The sequence below is a fragment of the Sceloporus occidentalis genome, unplaced genomic scaffold (genome assembly GCF_023333645.1).
Source record: "Sceloporus occidentalis isolate IW3139 unplaced genomic scaffold, rSceOcc1.0.p SCAF_7, whole genome shotgun sequence".
Lineage (NCBI taxonomy): Eukaryota > Metazoa > Chordata > Lepidosauria > Squamata > Phrynosomatidae > Sceloporus > Sceloporus occidentalis.
In genome coordinates, this window is record NW_028316987.1 from 83,730,963 (window position 1) to 83,750,045 (window position 19,083).

General features: G+C 39.7%; 1 protein-coding gene across 1 annotated transcript in view; it reads left to right on the forward strand.

Moving 5' to 3' along the window:
• The first annotated feature begins 364 nt into the window (after positions 1-364).
• Positions 365-19,083, forward strand: part of ADARB2 (adenosine deaminase RNA specific B2 (inactive)) — a 455,088-nt gene continuing 436,369 nt past the window's right edge. The window contains exon 1 of the mRNA XM_089533515.1: positions 365-813. Within this exon, the coding sequence (XP_089389641.1) occupies positions 714-813 (100 nt within the window). The 5' untranslated portion in view covers positions 365-713. The remainder of the gene's footprint in view (positions 814-19,083) is intronic.

A 19,083-nucleotide genomic window follows, 5' to 3' on the forward strand; every position in this document is an offset into this window, starting at 1 on the left:
AAGGGAGAGAGAAGCCGGCGCCGTCCCTCCTCCAGCCTCCGATCAAAGCCAAGCGCCCGGCGGAGGAAGGATGGAGTGAGAGAGAAAGAAAAGAAGAGAAAGAAGGGAAGGAAGGAAGAAAAGAGAGCAGCCTTAGCCTTAGCATTGATCCCACGGTTCTTTGTATAAACTCTGCAAGAAACTTGGCCCAGAGAACCTCGTCTCCAGAAAAAGTGGGGGACACGACTTGGAAGGCAACACAACAACAGCAACAACAACAGCAGCCACAACAAAGCAAGCGAAGGGAAGGCAAAGAAGAAGGGCATCATCCTCATCCTCAGTCTCTTGATTTCATTATTAATTTGAAAAGTCTGCTTCTCACTTGCCCAGAAAACAGCTTGAAGAAGGCAACACAACAACACCAACAGCAGCAACAACAACAACAACAAAAGCAAGCAAAGAGAAGGCAAAGCAGCCGGGAAGGAAGGCATCATCATCATCCTCAATCTCTTGATTTCCATTATTCTTTGGAAAACTCTGCTTCTCCTTGAAGACACTTGCCTAGAAAAGAAGCTTGACCAGGACTGGAAAAGGCAACACAACAACAGCAGCAGCCACAACAACACACCTCTCTCCCACCCTTGAAGAGAAAGAGGTGTCCCCCCTCTAGAGACCCGACCTCTATTGCATTCCCACGATCGCGTGTCAGAAGGAGAGGAAGACACCTGTCAGCCATGACCTCGGTCTTGGGGAGCAGCCGAGGGTCCGGTGGTCCCGGCAGCCAACTGAAATGCAAATCCAAACGGAGGAGGAGGAGGCGATCCAAGAGGAAAGGTAAGTCCCTTCATCCACACTGGAGCAATAACCCGGGCCCACAACAAACTCCAACTCCCAGAATTCCACAGCAAAGAGCCAGACAAAGAGTTAAAGCGGTGCCAAACCGGGTTATTGCTCCAGTGTGGACGCAGCTCATCACCAGCACTCCATTCGTGTCCCTCTCTCTTCATCCCCTTGCTCCCTCCTTTTTGGTGTTTATTTGTGTGTGTGTGTGTGTGTGTGTGTGTTCTTGCCCCCTCTTTTCTCTTTCTTGTGGGGATTTATTCCTGAGGGGTACAAATATCCCTTTTTCTCCCACCGAAAGCTCATCCCTGAGGGAATCAGAAAGACACCCCTTGGGTCCAAGCCAGAGAGAGCAGGGCTTGGGGAAAAGAGGGATTGTTATATTTGTGGGGGAGAGTATTTATAAGGTTATTTATAAATAGCTTTCAACCCAAGGTGGGATGGAGAGAGAGGCCGAGAGAGAGGAAGAGAGATCAGCAGTCTTCCTTCTCTCCATCCTTATTCCCATCATGGTCCAAATGAAATATATAGCCAGATGCTGCATTGGAAAGTGGGAGCATTTCTAGCAGGGGCTGCCTTTGACTCCTGTCAGAGGTTTAACAATGAAAAATAAGCCAAAAAACAAAACAAAAGCCCCAAACAACACAAAAATTGGGGGAGAAATGGGGGGAAGTCCCTCCTGCCTTGGTCTGAGATGGATGTAGCCAGGAGTCTGTGCCTCAAAGGATATTTTTATTCTTACTTCCAAGCGTAGAAGTCACTTTTAGGGACTCTGCTACCAAAGTCTAGTTTTTATTACCCTCCTTCAGTTACCACCAAAAGATACTGTCCTAGATGCTCCCCAAATCCTTTGCCATAATAAAGTCTTGTTTTTACCTCACCGCTGACTCCTGTACATTCACCACACAGGTATATTTCCCACCAGTTTACCAGGCGCTCAGGTTTATCCCCTTGGAAGCCATGCTGCCGCTGTGCTTTGTGTAGAAACTTCCAATGTTACCAAATTACAACAAGGGTCCCTCAGGGGTGAACCAGGAGCAGGAGAAAAAGATGGAATGGCCCCAAAGAATCCCTAGACTAAGTAGTTTGTTTTTGCCCCCGCCCCCCCATCCATAATTTCAAAAACTGTCTTCACCACAATGTGATGAGTGCCTAGTTTCATTGCAACAGAGGCGACCCACCAGGATCTCTGTCCTATCTGGGAAATAAAATATAAGCACATGCCAAATTATGTCTCATTCAATCCTCTGTCAGGAATATATCTTGAAAAGGAGATGCTTATTTGCACTTGCAGGGAGGCATGGAGTAAAATAGGCAAGAACAGAGGAAGGAAGGAAGGAAGGAAGGAAGGAAGGAAGGAAGGAGGCCAATTTGGTGACAGGTTGTTTCCGGCAAGTTGTCATTTTTATGCCTTGTTTGTTGTTGGGTCTTCTTCTTCTTTGGCAATTTTTGCTGCATTTAAAGTCAAGGGGTGCATTAATCTGCCTTCTCCAATGAGCACCGAATTCTATAAATGATAGATGAGCAATTATCCTTATCCAAAAAAAGAAAGGATCCCAGCTTCCGAATGTCATAGAAAGCGGGATAGTCTTGCTTGAGATTAAAGGTTTCCCCCCACAGCTGCCCTGTCTCTTTCCCAAAGGAAGGAGGAGATGTGGCCAGTGGGTTGCTAATGCTGTGCGCGTCGCCACAGTTACCACCAAAAGATGCAGCGAAAATAGTTGAAAGTCAAATAAGTGTGACAAGCACAAAGTAAGCTGGAGCCTCGCTCGGAGAAGTGTGTTCTGCTGCAGAGATGCTCAGCCCAAAGTCTCTTATCTGAGCAGCAATTTCCACCTCATATTCAGTTGTCATTTGTTATAGAAGCCTAAGATAAGTTTCTGTCAGCTTACTCAATCACCACAAGACTGATCTTTCTTTTGCTTTTGCTTTTTCGAAGCTGGCATAGAAATGGTATGTGTCTTGCGCCATCCCCTACCCAAATCTCTGGGAATTAAGCAGCCTGCTTCTTAGAGGCCTAAAATATTAATTGCGTAGGTTAGGGATTTTGTTGCTTTCTTGTTCGATATGGTGAATATACCTGTGTAAATTTTGGGAGAGCTTTGGAGACTGAGGTTAAGTAAACCAAGCCTACCTTAATACGATTGTTTCTGTGCAATACACAGTGTTTCCTTTCTGTTTGGACTTCCCCCAATAGGCACCCTGAAGCAAACTAAACCCTCAAATACGCACATGAATAAAACAGTGCTATGTATGTTGTCATCTTTTACTCTGTTGCTTTTGATTTTGGAAAGAAGGGGAAAAAACCTTAGGTGTACCTTCTGATGGAAAGGGAGCTTCTGGAATTGTTTTGAGTCCCAGAATTAGGCTTTAAAATATCAAGTTGGAGGAAATTATTCTGACATTTTTTATTGATTTTCACTAAAGGTGTTCAGCCTGAAGTTGGGTCTAAATTATTAGTGAATGAGCACTTCGTATTGTATCCAAGATTCCAAAGTGTACATCTAATTCTCTCATACAGAGCTTATAAAATATATATCTGCTTTCAAGGTAGTATTTGAAAGTTAGTGTCATTGTAATCTCTCTTTTGAAATGAATCGAGAATTCATTTTAACCAAAATGGCTGTGTTAAAAATGGCTTTGCATGCCAATTCTACCAAGTCACTTTGTTTTTAAGCCAGTAAATTTGAAAAAAATCATTCACTTCTTACACTTTCTGCTACACTTCTCTCTAACTTTCTATTTCGGCTTTGTTCACCTTTTGACTGTTAAGTTCAGCATGGATACACAAAATAATTATTCTTGTAAAGTGTCATTTAATGGTGTGTAACCTAGTATGGGGACACATAAGGGGAGCATAGTAATAGTGCCAAATGTTAGTCACTATATTAGGGTATTATTAGACTGATTTTTAAAATATATAGCAGAATCTATGCTTCACTGAGCCTTTATATTAGTATTTTTGCCTCATGGAGTGAACTGGCAGATAATTTTGGCAAACATTTCCCTTTGTGAAGACCATGCAGCACCTTCATTTTAAAAGATGCATTTATTTATATATTTCAAGGTTTCATATCTCGCCTTATGAATCTGTACTAGCAATGAGAATTGCATCCCTAAAATAACTGGCATTCAACCTGTTGAATTTGATAATAGTGATATGATATAATTGATGATCACAGAGAACATCAGTTTTTAAAATTTCATATTGCCAATTAGAAGGGTTGAATCATCTCTGGAAATATTAAAATGTGTTTAATTTAGCAATAAATTAATAAGTGGCAAGTAATAGCACCTGTCTCTTGTCAGTTGCATAAGTGAATGAATTTCCTTACACATCAGTATGGGATCCAAAATAGTCAATGTTGTTCTGTGTTGCATATCAGAAAAATGTTCTTAGAATATTTCTAATGCTTCTCCTTAGTGTATTTTCAACCAATCAACTCTACCTTTAAAGTACTATACACAAAATGTGACCAACCTTATATGTTTATATAGCACAGTCTATAAAATGCTAGAGAATTCCCTTGATAAATGTGTGTTTGGCTTTGAAAACTAAAAATAAATAAAAATGGCCATCTAAATCACTGTTCAGTTGACAAATGTGCATCAGTTATGTATAGGAAAGGGAGTATTCTACCTGACATGTCTGTGACAAATTGGCTATCATGTTGCAAAGGTGTGAGTTGTTTTTATCATCCTCTGTAAAGCTCTGTAAAGCTAAAAAAATATTCCTTTGATAATGTTGAGTTCTGCCCTTCCCATACCCCTGGCTTACTTCCTAAGATTTCCTACTGTTGTTAAGTGCTCTCTTTCTCTCTCTATGTGTGCATGTGCCTTCAATGCTTTACATTAATTCAGAAGGGTATGTTCACAAAGTACCTGCTACTTCATAGAAGTGCTTTGCAGTTGCTAACATACCCAGGAAGAGTTAAAATTTGATGATGGTGATCACACATGAAATGGAATAGTTTAAAAAACAGGAATTAGTTAGAGTTTAAAGACCTTCTATAGCAATTTTTGAATTTCGGTAACTAATTTGGGGGCAGGTCCATTTCACAATTTTAACATGCCAAAATAGCATTGCTTTGTACTTGAGACATAATCTAAGCAAAGGGAAGTTCTTAAGACCCCTTGATTAAAGTGAGTATGGAAGCATGCATATAACTTTCTCTTATAAATAGGTAAAAGAAAATGGCTTAAATGGAGCTCTATAGTATCCTGCATGTGTGCATCCATTGATTTTTTTTATATATGGTAACTGAAGGAATGTTCCTGAATATCTCAGCAGACACTATCATTAAAACATTGCTAAAGGTTCTTTCCACACACGCAAGCATCCTTTCACTTAGTCCTCAGTTCTAAGACAATGATGTGAATGCTAAATCTATTAATTTCAGCAGAATCTCCACTTAGTAAGGTGTTACAGAACAGGAAGTTATTTGCTACCAGACAAAAACACCTTCCTCTTTAGATCAATTGTTAACTGATTTTAATTATGCAGTATGTTTGTCCTATTATTTGGCTGGGAGGGGAGCTCCTGCTTATAGATAACTATTATCACTTCTCAGAAAACTATAGTTCATATAACTGTAATTTTTCAGAAGCACATTGTTGTAAAGTCTGCCTGTGGCATGAACAAAATGAGTTCAATGACAGATTCAGTGTTTAGTATGTAAAGGTGTGTTTGCTTAATGCTTGCCTTTGTTTCTGTTATTAATCATAGGTTTAAAATGTAATAGCGTTTGAGAAGCATAATGGGTAATCAAGGAGTATGTGTTATGCAGAACTAACACATGCGTATTATCAGAGGGCTTCCAAAAATGTTTTAGTGACATCAGCGCTTGAAATGCCAAATATGCAAGGATACAAAAACTTTACGACACTGCCTAGAAATAAATGTGCCCCATCCCACAAATCCTTAAAATGTAGTTGGTGAGTTGTAATTTCTCTTGTTTGTTAGTTGATTTAACAGTAATTAAGATGACTCATTTTTTGCATTAAGTCTCCCCAAGATTAGACTAAAATCTGTGGCATTTGCAGGAAGAGATGTAAACACATGAAGTTGAAATGCTACAAGATGGAAGGGGTGGCAAGGTTAATGATAGTGGAGCCAAAGGAACAAAATATGTGCAGCAAGGTATGTGCTCACATGTGTATCTGCGTGAGAGATGAGATTATAGCGTAATGAAATTTTGGTGAAAATTAATGAAATTGCAAGACCGTGTTAAGAATGAGGCTCTTAAGCTCAGGCGGATTACCAATGTGTGTTCTTCTCATAATATCAAAGTAATAAATGAGGATACTCCATCTTGATCTGGATTCATGGACAAGTGTTCTTTCCTGCAATAGGCGAATGTCACGGTTTATGGTGTGCATTGCTTATCTTACCTCACTGCCAGCTTGAGAGAAAGGACTGGATTTGGAGATAAAATTAAATTGATTAAAAGTTAATATCCTTTACCTTGTTTTGAGCTTCTCCTTCTCTTCCCCATGCCTTCCACTTCTTTTCTCCAATTACCTCTTATTTATAGTGATCTGTGGTAATGACAGCAATTTGAAATTGCATCAAGGGCATTAACTGCAGTGACTGAACTTAAATTTAAAATGAGGGGGAAATTATGGAATTTACAACTCCATAGTTACACAGTGGCAGAGCATTACCTGAATAGGAGAGCTACCTCTTTCTAACAAAGTGGCGGGGGAACCCTTACATGGAGAAGTCTGGATGTAGTGGAAGGGAGCAATAAAACGAAGCTTCCTAATGTGAACAACAATATTTTAGGTTTCAGGTTAATGTACACTCACTTCACTGTTTAAGACTATTTTATCTACAAAGGTATATAGTATTTTCAAAATGAATAGAAGAAACTTGATTCTGTTTCTTTTGGATTTTGTTTTTATTTCTTTATTTCTTGCTGTAAGGTTTTGATATTCCAAGGCTTTACATGCAAGAAATGTTTATGTACCATTTTCAATTGCATAATTCCTCCTGGATGAGCTGAAATCTTTCCCCCTTCCACCCTATCAGCCACTCAGTTTGCATGTTAATTGAGATGAATAGAGTATTTAAAAGACTTGGTGGTGGGACTGCCTGAGCTGATAATGACACATGTGAAATGTGGATTTTAAAAGATGAAAGGTCCTGTGAAAAAAAATCAGTGAAAGAACTGAACAGAATACAGGAAAATCTGTATTGCCTAATTGAGTTCTCGTCCTTTTCTGGCCTAAATGTAAATTGTGAGAGCTTTTTTGTGTTTGCTTGTTTACTATTTTGTAGCATGACTTTTTTCTCATTAGGTTCTTTTTTTTATTAAATATTGCATGCTATACCAAAGTATTATCTATTAATCACAGGAATTTGGAGTCCATAGTGAAGAATACTATTAATCCGTGAAGGTGCTTTGTTTTTAAGCATCATATTCCACCACTAAAGGCCCCTCCACTGTACCATTATCCACCAAATATGCATACATTAGTTCTTTGTGCCTGCTACAGTATGCTGAAATCAGCATCATTAAACTTCATAAAAGAGAGAGATACTACGTATTTTCAGAATAACTAAAGTCAAGGCTGGAGAAGGTGCTTTAACCAGAGAAAACTGTCCTTCTCTGGAATTATCCTGGCAGCACTATAGTTGAATTTCTTTCTAGATGTATAACCAACTATCTTTCAGGCTGTTTACAAGTTTGGTGTATGTGTAAAAGATCAGTTATCTAGACAAAAAGGAAGCCTGATAGATGCTAGGAGATCCATCATCCTATAAGGGTCTGGGCTGATATTGTCACATTCTAGTGTAAAGCCCTGTGGTTCCTGGGAAAGTTGCATGATTTCTGATAGAGAAAATAAAGGGCTTTGCATTCCTTCTTTATCTGATCTTTTCCCTGTCTGCCGGCTTTGTTTAAAATACTGACAACTTAGCAGATCTTGTGAAAAGCTAGTTGCAATGATGGATGACAGGCAACAATCTGCTAATTTCTCACAGTGGCTCACAATCATCTTGGTTATTCTTCTAAATAATGTGCATTTAGAATGAACGTATTAAGTTATGTGACTACCTATATTGTCTAGCTTTTAAAATGCTACTTATAAGTAGAATATTGGAGTGTTTTCTTTCTCTCTCTCTTTACATGTGGAATATGTAAAACTATTATTAACAGAGGCTTCAAAAATGTAATTGTAAATGCATTTTTGGTATGAAGAATAAGGACTTAGCAAACACCTTTTTGGATATTTAGCAACTTTGCCTCCCTGAGTTTTTTTTTAATTTATTTACTAAAATGTTAGGTTATAGGAATGAAACATGACGTAGCAAAAGGAGATAGGTTTACTAACACCAGGGTAGAAATGCCATCAGCTCAAACATACTTTTAATGTTGTTGTTTTTTAAATGATGATCAAAATTATTTCCAATTGTGTAAGTACTTCGTTCTCTGTTCTTGGAAAACCTGGAGCTGTAGCACCGGAGTCCCGCTGATAAAATGATGGATAGTTGTAGAGCTGATGAAATGAGGGATTCTCCTGAAGGCAGGAGAACAAAGGGGGAGGCTGAAAAAAAACAGTGGCAGTACTCCAAAGCTCCATGGTGTACACAAATAACTCCATGGAAGGATCAGCAGCCCCCTTTAGTGCTGGTGTCAGTTCATCGGCAATAGAGAAAATAAGGTACAGAGGCCTGTGTGTTCATTTGAAAACATCTACGTGTGCCAGATCCATTGTGCTGGCATAAAAAGATTGTGGAGCTAGCAAAGGTGAACTCTTACGTATTAACCACTACCTATTTAAGCATTCATATTCACTGGTCCTAATAAGTACTGGGTAGAAATTACAAAAAAAAAGATATTATGAGAGATTTCCATATGGATAACTTGGCCCCCTTTCCCTTTCAAAATAATAAGAAACTGTGTTGCGAATAAATACAATATTTTCAGTGTGGTGCCTCAGTAGTCTTTGCCAGAAGAAGATCTTGCCAAGGGCATTATGTTGCTGACCTGAGTTGGCCTTGGTCATTGTGTTGCCATAGGTTAGTGTACCATTGCCAGGGGCAGTATGGAAGGTGTTAAAGCAAACCTAATTCATAGCATTTGATTTGACAAGTAGGACACTGAGTTAAGGTGGTGGTCTTCGGGGCATCCCAAAAGAATTGTGGGCATCCTGGAAGAAGAGAGTAGTGTGGTTTTTTCAGTGTAGCTGCAACTAAAGACCTGTTACTAAAAAAAAGACTTGCTGTTCCAGTTGGCTTGTACACAATGAGGCTATAACACCATGTAACCATGATGTACATGAGGAGGCTATAACTCTTGCATATTTAGAGGAACAAAATATTATTTGCATTGATAAATCCTCATACCCTGTGTAGTGTGTATACTGTATATACTTGTAATGACACTTCATATGTGTAAGCAGATTGCCGTCATTATTTTGCATCACCTTTTCACCTTTTCCTGTCAAATGGGCCAACTCAGTGGGCCTGGGACACATGTGACACATCTAAGGAAATAAGCAATGCTGTCAATTTCTGAGAAAGTGACCCCAACTCTTATTCTAGGAGCAGGGCAGTTAGTTCTTCGCACCCATATCTGCTATGGACTTTTTCAAGAAACACAGTAGCTTGAATGTTGCAAGAGAGATCCCTTTTGAAACTAGAGGAGTGTCAAATTATGAGTTACAGTTATGTGACATAGTACAGTTATGTGACAAATTACTGTTATGTGACATAGTACTGGACATTTGATACTGAAAGGTGAAGAGACGCAGATGCCACCGGAAACACACAAAAACCCTGGAGTAAGTCTAATGTAACTCTTCATATTCCAACATGTATTTTTTTCCAGTTCTTTATTGTGAGAGCTCATTCACATGTTATCTTTGGATATTCTCTCCTTCTCCACACCATCTTCCACATTTATCATTTTCTCACAAGAATTCAATTAAATTAATCAAATGATTGTGAAAGTGGTCTCTGATCTCCTCCAGATCATATTTGGTCTGAAGTTTCAGGATGGGCTTGGATGGGCATCAGGATTAGAGTATCACAAGTCATGCTGCTCCTGTACATGTAAGTTACTGTGTAAGTTTGGAAATGGGAGCCTATGGAATCCTGGGATTTGTAGTTTGAAGGGGTACATAGAATTCTCTGCTAGACAACTTTAATTCACTTCTCCCCAGCACAGTATAAGAGCTCTCTAGTGGATGATCTGCTTTAAATGTGTAGTTTGAATATTCAGTAACTATGCTTCTATTTTGTAAAGAAGGCATCTTACCCATAAGTCACTGTTATACTGTTTGCTTATGTTTTTCATTACAAATATATGGTGGTCTGATCAAAAAGTATTTTGTGGTTTCAGAGACTGTGTCTGGGGGCTGTGTAAAGATCGCTTTCAGAATGCAAATATTATGTTATCTTTTGGAAGAGGAAATTGTATTTCACAGCAGCGCCCTTGCCTCTCAGAGTCTCAGGAAAACATTAGCTTTCAGCAATTAAAACTTTTAAAAATATAGGTGAAGAGCTAAATATGACAAACTTGATATCTTCTTGTTTAGAAGTTGCAAAAGATTGGCTTGATATTTAAACTGTGGAGAGTTTCCCTCCTCTCCTCACTTGAGTGAAAGAACAGCCGCCCATCTGAATGATGCTTTGAGGCTAAATGCTCTTTTACAGTGAATAGCAACCTCCTCGATAGAAGGAGGCAGACCTACTGAGATTATGTGCTGGGTAAGGTATTCATTGTGAGACGCAGTGAGCAAATTGTGTACAGTGTCAACACAGTGCAGTCGTGCTACCCTGAAGCCTGCCTAGCCTTTGCTTTTTTGAAGGCATACATTTTGAAATTTCCCCCAAATATTACACAATAAGTGCTCATAAATTCCTCATTTATTTTTAAAAAGTATATTTTTAAAATGTATTTTTTAAAAATATATATTTTCATAGAATTATTTAACATGTTGTTTAAAATCATGGCCCATGTGTATGTAATCCACTTTGAATGTTCTATGCATGTGCCATGGGATTGACTGGGAACAGAACAAAATCACAACTGATGCCTGTTTCAAGGGTTACTGTAGCAGAGAATTGTACTTTTGATTTCTGCGCATTGTAAATACACATTTTAAATAGTGAACGCAAAAGCAGAGTTAAAAATATGAAGGTTGTAGACTACAAAAATTGAAACGGCATGTGGGCAAAAGTAGGTTGAGGAAATGGAGGGTGAAAAGGAAGAAATCAAAACAGTCCAGCTCACAACCTAATTATGTATCATCACCAATATGAATTCCATTACCCTTCCCCTTTGCCAGTTCTGTTAGTTCATTTGGATGCTCAGATTAATATAAATGGTAGCTTGGAAGCAGGAAAAGGAGTAAAGAACAGTCTCTCTTGTGAAGCAGTGCGGACAGCAATTAGGCTTTTATTTGCTGTTTACATCTTAAGTTTAAATGGGAAAGTAGGAATAAATGTTCCCTAATGTCACTGACAGACGATTTTAATCCAGTTACAAACTGCTACACCAGACATATTGATTAATCTGTGTTGTACCATTTATTTATGCTAAGCATCTGATGTTTGTTTCTACAATCTGGTTGTTCAACATCATGATAATGTGTGAAACACTGGCATCACCCAGACTGTTTTAAAACTACAAACCAGCCAGGTTATGTACCTTGTCTCGTTCTCTATAGTTTGCACAGCAAATGTGACATGTTCAGTGTGCAGTGTGTGCTCAGGTTCTTGACTTTTAAAAACCCTACAATCTTGCACTACTGATTGCAGTAACTCTCTCCTACAAAGGCTATGTTGAACATTACAAGGAAGGATGACAGGCATCTTGCCATTTTCACAGTATGTTGACCAAATCTTTGAAAAAGTATAGCAAAGTGAAGTGCTATACCAGCAGGTGAGACTACTCAATGATTCCAGTTAGATTCCCTGTACATTTGAGCTCATACACTACATATCACAATCTAGTTTTTAATTTTTAGCAATGCTGAAAACTCTTTCGATTTAAGGAATAGGAAATAAAGTTATGTATGCATGAATACAATTTTAGAGAAGGTTAGGATAAAGGTAGCCATGCTGTCTAAAATACAGTTGAAGTGATTTGATAATTTTTGCTGCATTTTTTTTTTAATACTAAGTATTTTTCTCTGTGCAGGAAATGTGTGTGCAAGCTGCTTTCACTACCAGTCTAATTTTGTGTGATGACTTTAGGTATACAATTATACATACATACATAATACATACATACATACGGCATCATTAGCAATAGCATTTCCATTCCTATACTGCTTATCAGTGAACTCAGCATTCTCTAAGCAGTTTACAACTGGTAAGCCAACTGCCCCCAACAAACTGGGTACTCATTTTACCTACCTATGAAAGGATAGAAGGCTGAGTCAACCTTGGAGCTGTGGGATTGAACTCACAACTGTGTGGCTGTGGTACAGGCATTTAACCAGCAGGTTGTATATCCCTTTCCATACACTAGCCCAAAGTTGTCATTCACATGACTGTCCCTTTGAATGCCATTTTGGGCTCTATTTACCATTAGGGCCAGGGCAGTGGCTGTTATTATGAGTTGATATCCTTTAGTGTATTGCATGTAATGACTGCAAAATATGAAGTGTGAGCTAGGGAAGTCCCTCAGTACAGGTTTCCTGTACTGGGATGTGAGATCGATCTGTCAGCCAGGGATTGTTTCGGCTGATCTGACTGGTTAGATGGGATATGTACTCGGTAGCCCCAGGCAAACTATTATTCCTGTAGTGTCTCTCTCCCTATCATTGTCAATATGGGAGTAAAATACTGGATAACTTATGTGGCTGTTTCAAGGTTTACAAATGGTAATATGGTCCTTTGAATTGCTCTGAATTCCCAAAATGTGCCATATGATCATGAAGTAGCAGATATCACTCTGTGTATACACTTCCAGGGCAGGTTTCTGAGGACATTTGCGCTGTTTTTTAAAAAGTGTATTATTAGTTACCATGCCTACTTTGGCATCATCTGCAAATTTGATAAGCACACCTTTCTGTTCCTTAAGTCCGTGACTTCATTGAAGGAATAGAGGGCACACTTATCAAATTTGCAGATGACATCAAATTAGGAGGGGCAATTAATACCCCAGAAGACAGGATCAAAATTCAGAATGACCTTCATAGATTAGAAAGCTGTGTCAAAACTAATAAAATGCATTTCAACACAGAAATTTGTAAGGTACTACACTTAGGCAGAAAAAAATTGAAATGTAGAGATATAAGATGGAGGACACCTGGCTTGACAACAGTACGTGTGAATGGGATCTAGAAGTCCAAGTTGAGCATGAGTCAATAATGTGATGTGGCAGCTAAAAAAGCCAATGTGATTCTAGGCTGCATCAATAGAAGTATAGTGTCCAGACTGAGGGAAGTAATAGTACCTTTTCATGTTGAGGACTAGAAAATTTGTGAGTATTCTTCACATCCCTGGAGAGAGTGTGTAAGTCAATTTATAATAGAGGTGCTTCAGCCATTTCTATCTTACTTTCTGTATATCCTTTCCAGTCTTCCTAATGAAATATTCTGTTAAACCTGAAAGACAGAAAATATCATTTTGTGTAAAGTAAATGAAAATGCACAGAGGGCTAGACCTTCACTTACAGTGAATTTGGCATAGATAGACAGAGCTGTGAACTTACATTTGTAAGGGAGCCTGGTTTAATCATTTTCAGCTTAACCTGTCTTGTAAAATGTAAGCAGCAAAAAGCTTTTGAACCAGCTCCAAACATGGTAGAAAGGCAAAGGAAATAGAAAGCTCAAGGACCTTGTACTTCATGTTCAAACTACAGTAGAACTACTGTTTGGACTACTGTAATGCACTCTACTTGGGGCTGTCTTTGAAGAGTGTTCAGAAACTTCAGCTGGTCCAAAAAGCTGCAACCAGACTGTTAATGGGGGCAGGTTACAGAGACCACACAATGCCCCTGTTGAAACAGCTTCCCTGGCTTTCATTTTGTTTCTGGGCACAATTCAAAGGGCTGGTTATGATCTATAAAGTCCTCTGTGGCTCAGGTCCAGGCTATTTGGCAGATGGTATCTCCCTGTATGAACCAGCCCAGACTCTGAGGTCTTCAGGAGAGGCCCTTCTCTCAGTCCCACCATCATCACAAGCACAGTTGGTGGGGATGTGAGAGAAGGCCTTCTCAGGGGCTGCCCCTAGACTCTGGAACTCCTTCCCAGGAAAACCAGAACAGCTCCTTCTTTGATGTCCTTCTGCCAGCAGGCTAAGACCTTCCTGTTCAGACAGACATTTAAAACAGAACATTTTTAAAGAACATCCTGGGGGTGTTGTATTATTTAAAAGTGCATGGTGTCTAAGTGCCTTTGTCTTTTTAAATTGTACTCTATTTTTAAACAAATGATCTGTTTTAATATTGTAGTAGTTTAATTCCTTTTTAACTGTCATTTTTGTAAGTTTTTAACTGTGCTGTGTTTTTTAGTCTGTAAGCTGCTTTGAATCCCAATTTTGGGGGGAGAAATTGGGGCAGTGTGGCTTCTCATGGTCCCATGAAAGGCTAGTGTAGCTTCACAGCACCAGTGGTTGCCCAGCCCTGCTCTGGGGTTTGCTCTTAATCTTCCAGTGTGCAACATGGAGTTGTGGACAGGAGAACAAACAATAGCTCAGTAAGGTATGTATACTAGTGGCTTTATTTAATAATGAAAAACAAGGACATTTCAGAAGATAAATTATTTTCCCTCATTTGCTTAGACATGGTCTCCTAAGGCTTTTATGGAACGCTGACCTAAGGCGCATGTGAAAAGAGCGCAATAGAAAATGCTATTATGGCTGTGTCCCCATAAAATATCAGCTGAAAATGTAAGATTATTGAAGATGCCGCTCTCTTCACAGTAGGTAGTTATTAAAACAAAGTCCTCCAAATTGCCCCCCAACCCCAAACACATGTATAATTCACATAGTATAATTGCCTACTCTGTACTTCTGTTGTTCCTTTCTGGAATCCTCCTCTTAAAAGCCAGTTCCCTTTCCCCAGAAATAGCGTCTGTCTGTTTATACAAAAATGTTAAATGAATTTTGCCAAATCTGCAGGAAGAACAACGACAAAGAACAGCTTGAGTTTGTTTTTCCTCTTTTTTTTTTAAGATATATGCATGGAAGTGGCTGGGACTTGCCCCAAAATGTGGATTTCTAACAACATTCAGTAGTCTGAGGACAACTTTGGAACTACAGAAAGTATTAACAGTGTGGTTGTGGAGGAATTGTATGTACTGCTCACACCTGGGTGATTCACTCAGAAGGAATATGTAAATTTGTTGTTCAAGCATTACACCAGATGTTGGATAGATTGGGTTGTAGGGGGCCTTAGATCTACACTTCCAGAGATGTTTGGTGCATTTCTGCTTGTCTAAAGCAGCCTCACTTAATTCTGTCCATTTCCCCTGTCTTTCCGCAGCCCCTACTTTCTAGAGCTATCTAGGGGGGTCCCTATGCTTTCACAGAGGACTATAATGAATTGAGGTGTTAGGAAAGGCTTATTGCACAACAGAGATTTATTCCTCTGTATGAGGATCAAGCCCATTGTTGGACTTGAATATTCTCTTTCAGTATCCCTCTGACATTAAAAGCCACCTTTTGACTTGTGACTGGTGGTAAGATTTTTCTTGAGATAAATCTCCTAAACACATCGCAGACATACCCTTTCCCCTTGACTATTCAGGTGATATGATGCTGTCAGTATCTGACTATTTTCCAACCACTTGCCTATATATGTTTTTAAGGAGAATGTGAATAGGGAAAAGCACTTTCTGGATGACAGGTCACTTCAACTAGATTTCAGGTCATTGGTTGTGGGGGGTTTTTCCTATTCTGCTAGGCATTTTACAGACTGACATAAGCAAAGAAGACAGGTCATGGTCTAATCTTTTGCCGGTGAAAGGGATGAGAATGAGGGGAAATGAGAGACAAGGATAAGAGGGGATTTTTTAAATTTTGCAGTCACAAACCTAAGGAGCAAGATGATAGAGGAAGTATTTGCCTTCAGTATACTCAAGCATAGTAGTCCAAGTTACTCTTTCTATAAGGACACATTTACAAAACAAGCATAGACATACCTATTTAGGTTGGGTTGAATGATCAGGGATGTAAAGATTGCTTCAAATTTTCTCATACTTGAAAGAGAAACTGAGGGATCCTGTTGAGAAAACGGCAAGTCACGGTGAGGATTTTTTTGTTTTTGCTTTTTATATTGTTGTGCATTCTTTTACACAAAAAAGCTTGCATAAAAGTATGGTTTTCACATAAAAGTTTTTTTGTGTGCAACCCCCCCCCCCCCCAGTATTTTCCAATAGCAAACAGTGTATTCTGCATAAAGTACATGGGTTTGCACCATACTCCCAGGTTTTTGCACAAATGAATATTTTTGGGGAAAATCTTGAACGTGAAAAGTCATAGAAAATGTACAGAAATCTTCATAATTTTGCATTGGAGGGTTGGGAAGCCTTCTGAAATTATTTGTTCTTATATGTGAGATGGAAATAAACAGAGATTTACATCTCTACTCTTAGCTATGTGTGCATGGGGATTTCAGTCTTAATAGAATATAACTCTTTGCCCTTAAGGTCCATGTAGAAGTCAAATATCTGCAATTTGTCATTTTTCTTTCATTTTAAATTCCCCCTTCTCTCAGTAGTATCATTAAACGTTCCCTGTAAACTCATGTTGGATCTTTTCAGACTGTTGATCGGAGGATGGAAAAGTCCAGCCAATGCTGAAGATAAGTATATATGTAGGAAAAAGAAGAGAGTGAAAACCTAAGATATCCTTGGTGGCTTGTGAAGCAACTAGACATGCACAGAGTTCCTTCCTAAAAAGAAATAAAAGGATTAGAATTAGGACAAGCCTCATACAGTGTGGTGTGTGTGGTGTGTCTTTTTTTTTAAGTGACTAAGGCGCGTTACAGACCGCCAAAAAGCGGCGGCCTACACCCACCCCTTTCCCTGCCAGACCGGGGCCTCAGCGGCCAGAGCGGCAGCCGCTGAGGCCCCGATCCGCCGCTTTCCAGGCCGCGGGGAAGGGGCAAAAGGCCCCTTCCCCGAGACCTGGAAAGGGGTGTCCTTGGGGCTTCAAGTCTCAAGGACACCCCGCGGCGGCGGGGAGGAGGAGAAAGGGGCCACTTGATGGGGCCACATGATGGCGTCATGAACGCGCCGCCTCCAAACGAGGCAGCACGGACGTGACGCCATCACGCCGTGCGAGGGCGCTTAATGCACCCTTTCATCCGCGCAGGAAGGAGCTCCATTTCGGAGCTCCTTCCTGCGCAGATGAAAGGGCGCATTAAGCGCCCTCGCACAGCGCAATGGCATCACGTCCGCGCCGCCTCGTTTGGAGGCGGCACGTTCGTGACGCCATCATGGCGGCCCCCATGTAGATGGGGCACCGCCATCTTGTACGTCCTCAGGACATATTAGGCTTGGGGGCGTCAAGAAGTGACGCCCCTTTTTAAACCTAGGACGTCCTGAGAACGTCCCTTATGGCTGTTTGTAACGCGCCTAAGAAGATATTACCTTTCCAAAACCAGGAACGATGGTGCTACTACCTTCCCTTAAGGGTGGTAGCATCAGAACAGTAAGTGGACCAAGAAATGTTTTCTTCTCTTTACTAAAAATAAAATTTAAAAGACCAAGAGAAGAGATGTGGCACAAATGTTGGTTTTGCACCACTTGAGCTAGTCAGAGTTGTCAGGACTTGCACAGGTAAGCAAGTATAGCCTCCACTTGGATTTTGCATGTTGGGCACTACGATTTCAACATGAGGACTTACAAACTACACAAAGATGGCTGCATCTCTGTAGAGCACAGATTATGAAGAAAAGGAACAGTAAAATACTGGGTGAGATGACACATTGGTTCAGCCTTAGGTGTAATACCAGAGCCTCATATTGGGTAGTTGGGGAGAAAGCAGTTGCTGCTGCTGCTGTTATTGTTAACCACTCTTGAGTCAATCTCAGCCCATGGCAACCCTGTGGATGAGACATCTCCAAGACTACCTCTTCTCTATTGCTCTGGTTAGTTCCTTCAAATTCATACTAGTTACCTCTTTAATAAGAGTCCATCCATCTAGCATGTGGCCTTCTTCTCTTTCTGCTTCCCTCCACCTCTCCTAGCGTTATTGTTTTTTCAACAACCCATGCATTCTCATGATGTGGCCAAAGTACAACAGCCTCAGTTTTGTCATCTTGGCTTCCAGGGAGATTTCTGGCTATGTCTGTTCAATGATCCATTGGTTTGTCTTTTTGGCTGTCCACAGAATCTTTAGCACTCTTCTCCAGCACCACATCTCAGATGAATTGATTTTCTTCCTATCCACTTCCTTAACTGTCCAGCTCTTGTATCCATAGATGGTAATAGAGAATACAATGGTTTGTACAATTCTAACTTTTGTTCTCAGTTGTATATCTTTGTGTTTTAGGATCTTTTCTAACATTTACTTTTTTTTCCCAGGAGAAAAATGGCAGGGGAAGTCCAAGTACATATCACCCGAGTTCTGAACCCTCAGCTGTCTGCTACCTTAGCTGTATTTCTATTTTTTAAAAACCAGCAATATGTTTACAGGCATTTGCATGCAATATGGAGTTTCACCCTCAGTTATTAATTTATTGTAGCATCAGACACTCAAATTTTACATTGCTTCATAAGGGCTACAATATTAACCAAAGAGAGGATTTATTTAGATTCCACAGTGCTAAATCCCTTGTACTACTTGTACCCTTACAAGTATTCATTTGTATTCACTTTTCTGTGTCCCGTCTCATCCCTTCAAAATAAGGAAATATTGTAGAGATGTATAGCTAGAGAGTTAGCTCATACACCTCTAAGGTTTCCATTGTATTTTTAAACCACTGAAGACTATCATTATAGAGTGTCCCACTGTCTTTACAGTCTATGAACAGTGATGCACAAAAGCATGGGTTAAGTAAGGATGAGGTTGTCAATCTCAGTTCAAAGCCTCCAGCTTTTGTTTGTTTGGTTGTTGTTTTTAAATTGCTATGTGTGGCTGAGGATATAAAAAGCATTAAGTGGCCATCGTCTATGGAGATGTATTTACAGATGGTAGATCTGTTGACTTCCCCCTCTTCTCCTGTTATTCAGGAACATGTCAACTTTTGTAGTTAAGGTAACATTGGAACAATATATGAGGTAAGAGAGACAGAGAAGGGGAGGAGGCTTTTTACTAGCAATGTGCTGGCATAAATGTAATTCTTTTTGCAAATGCTA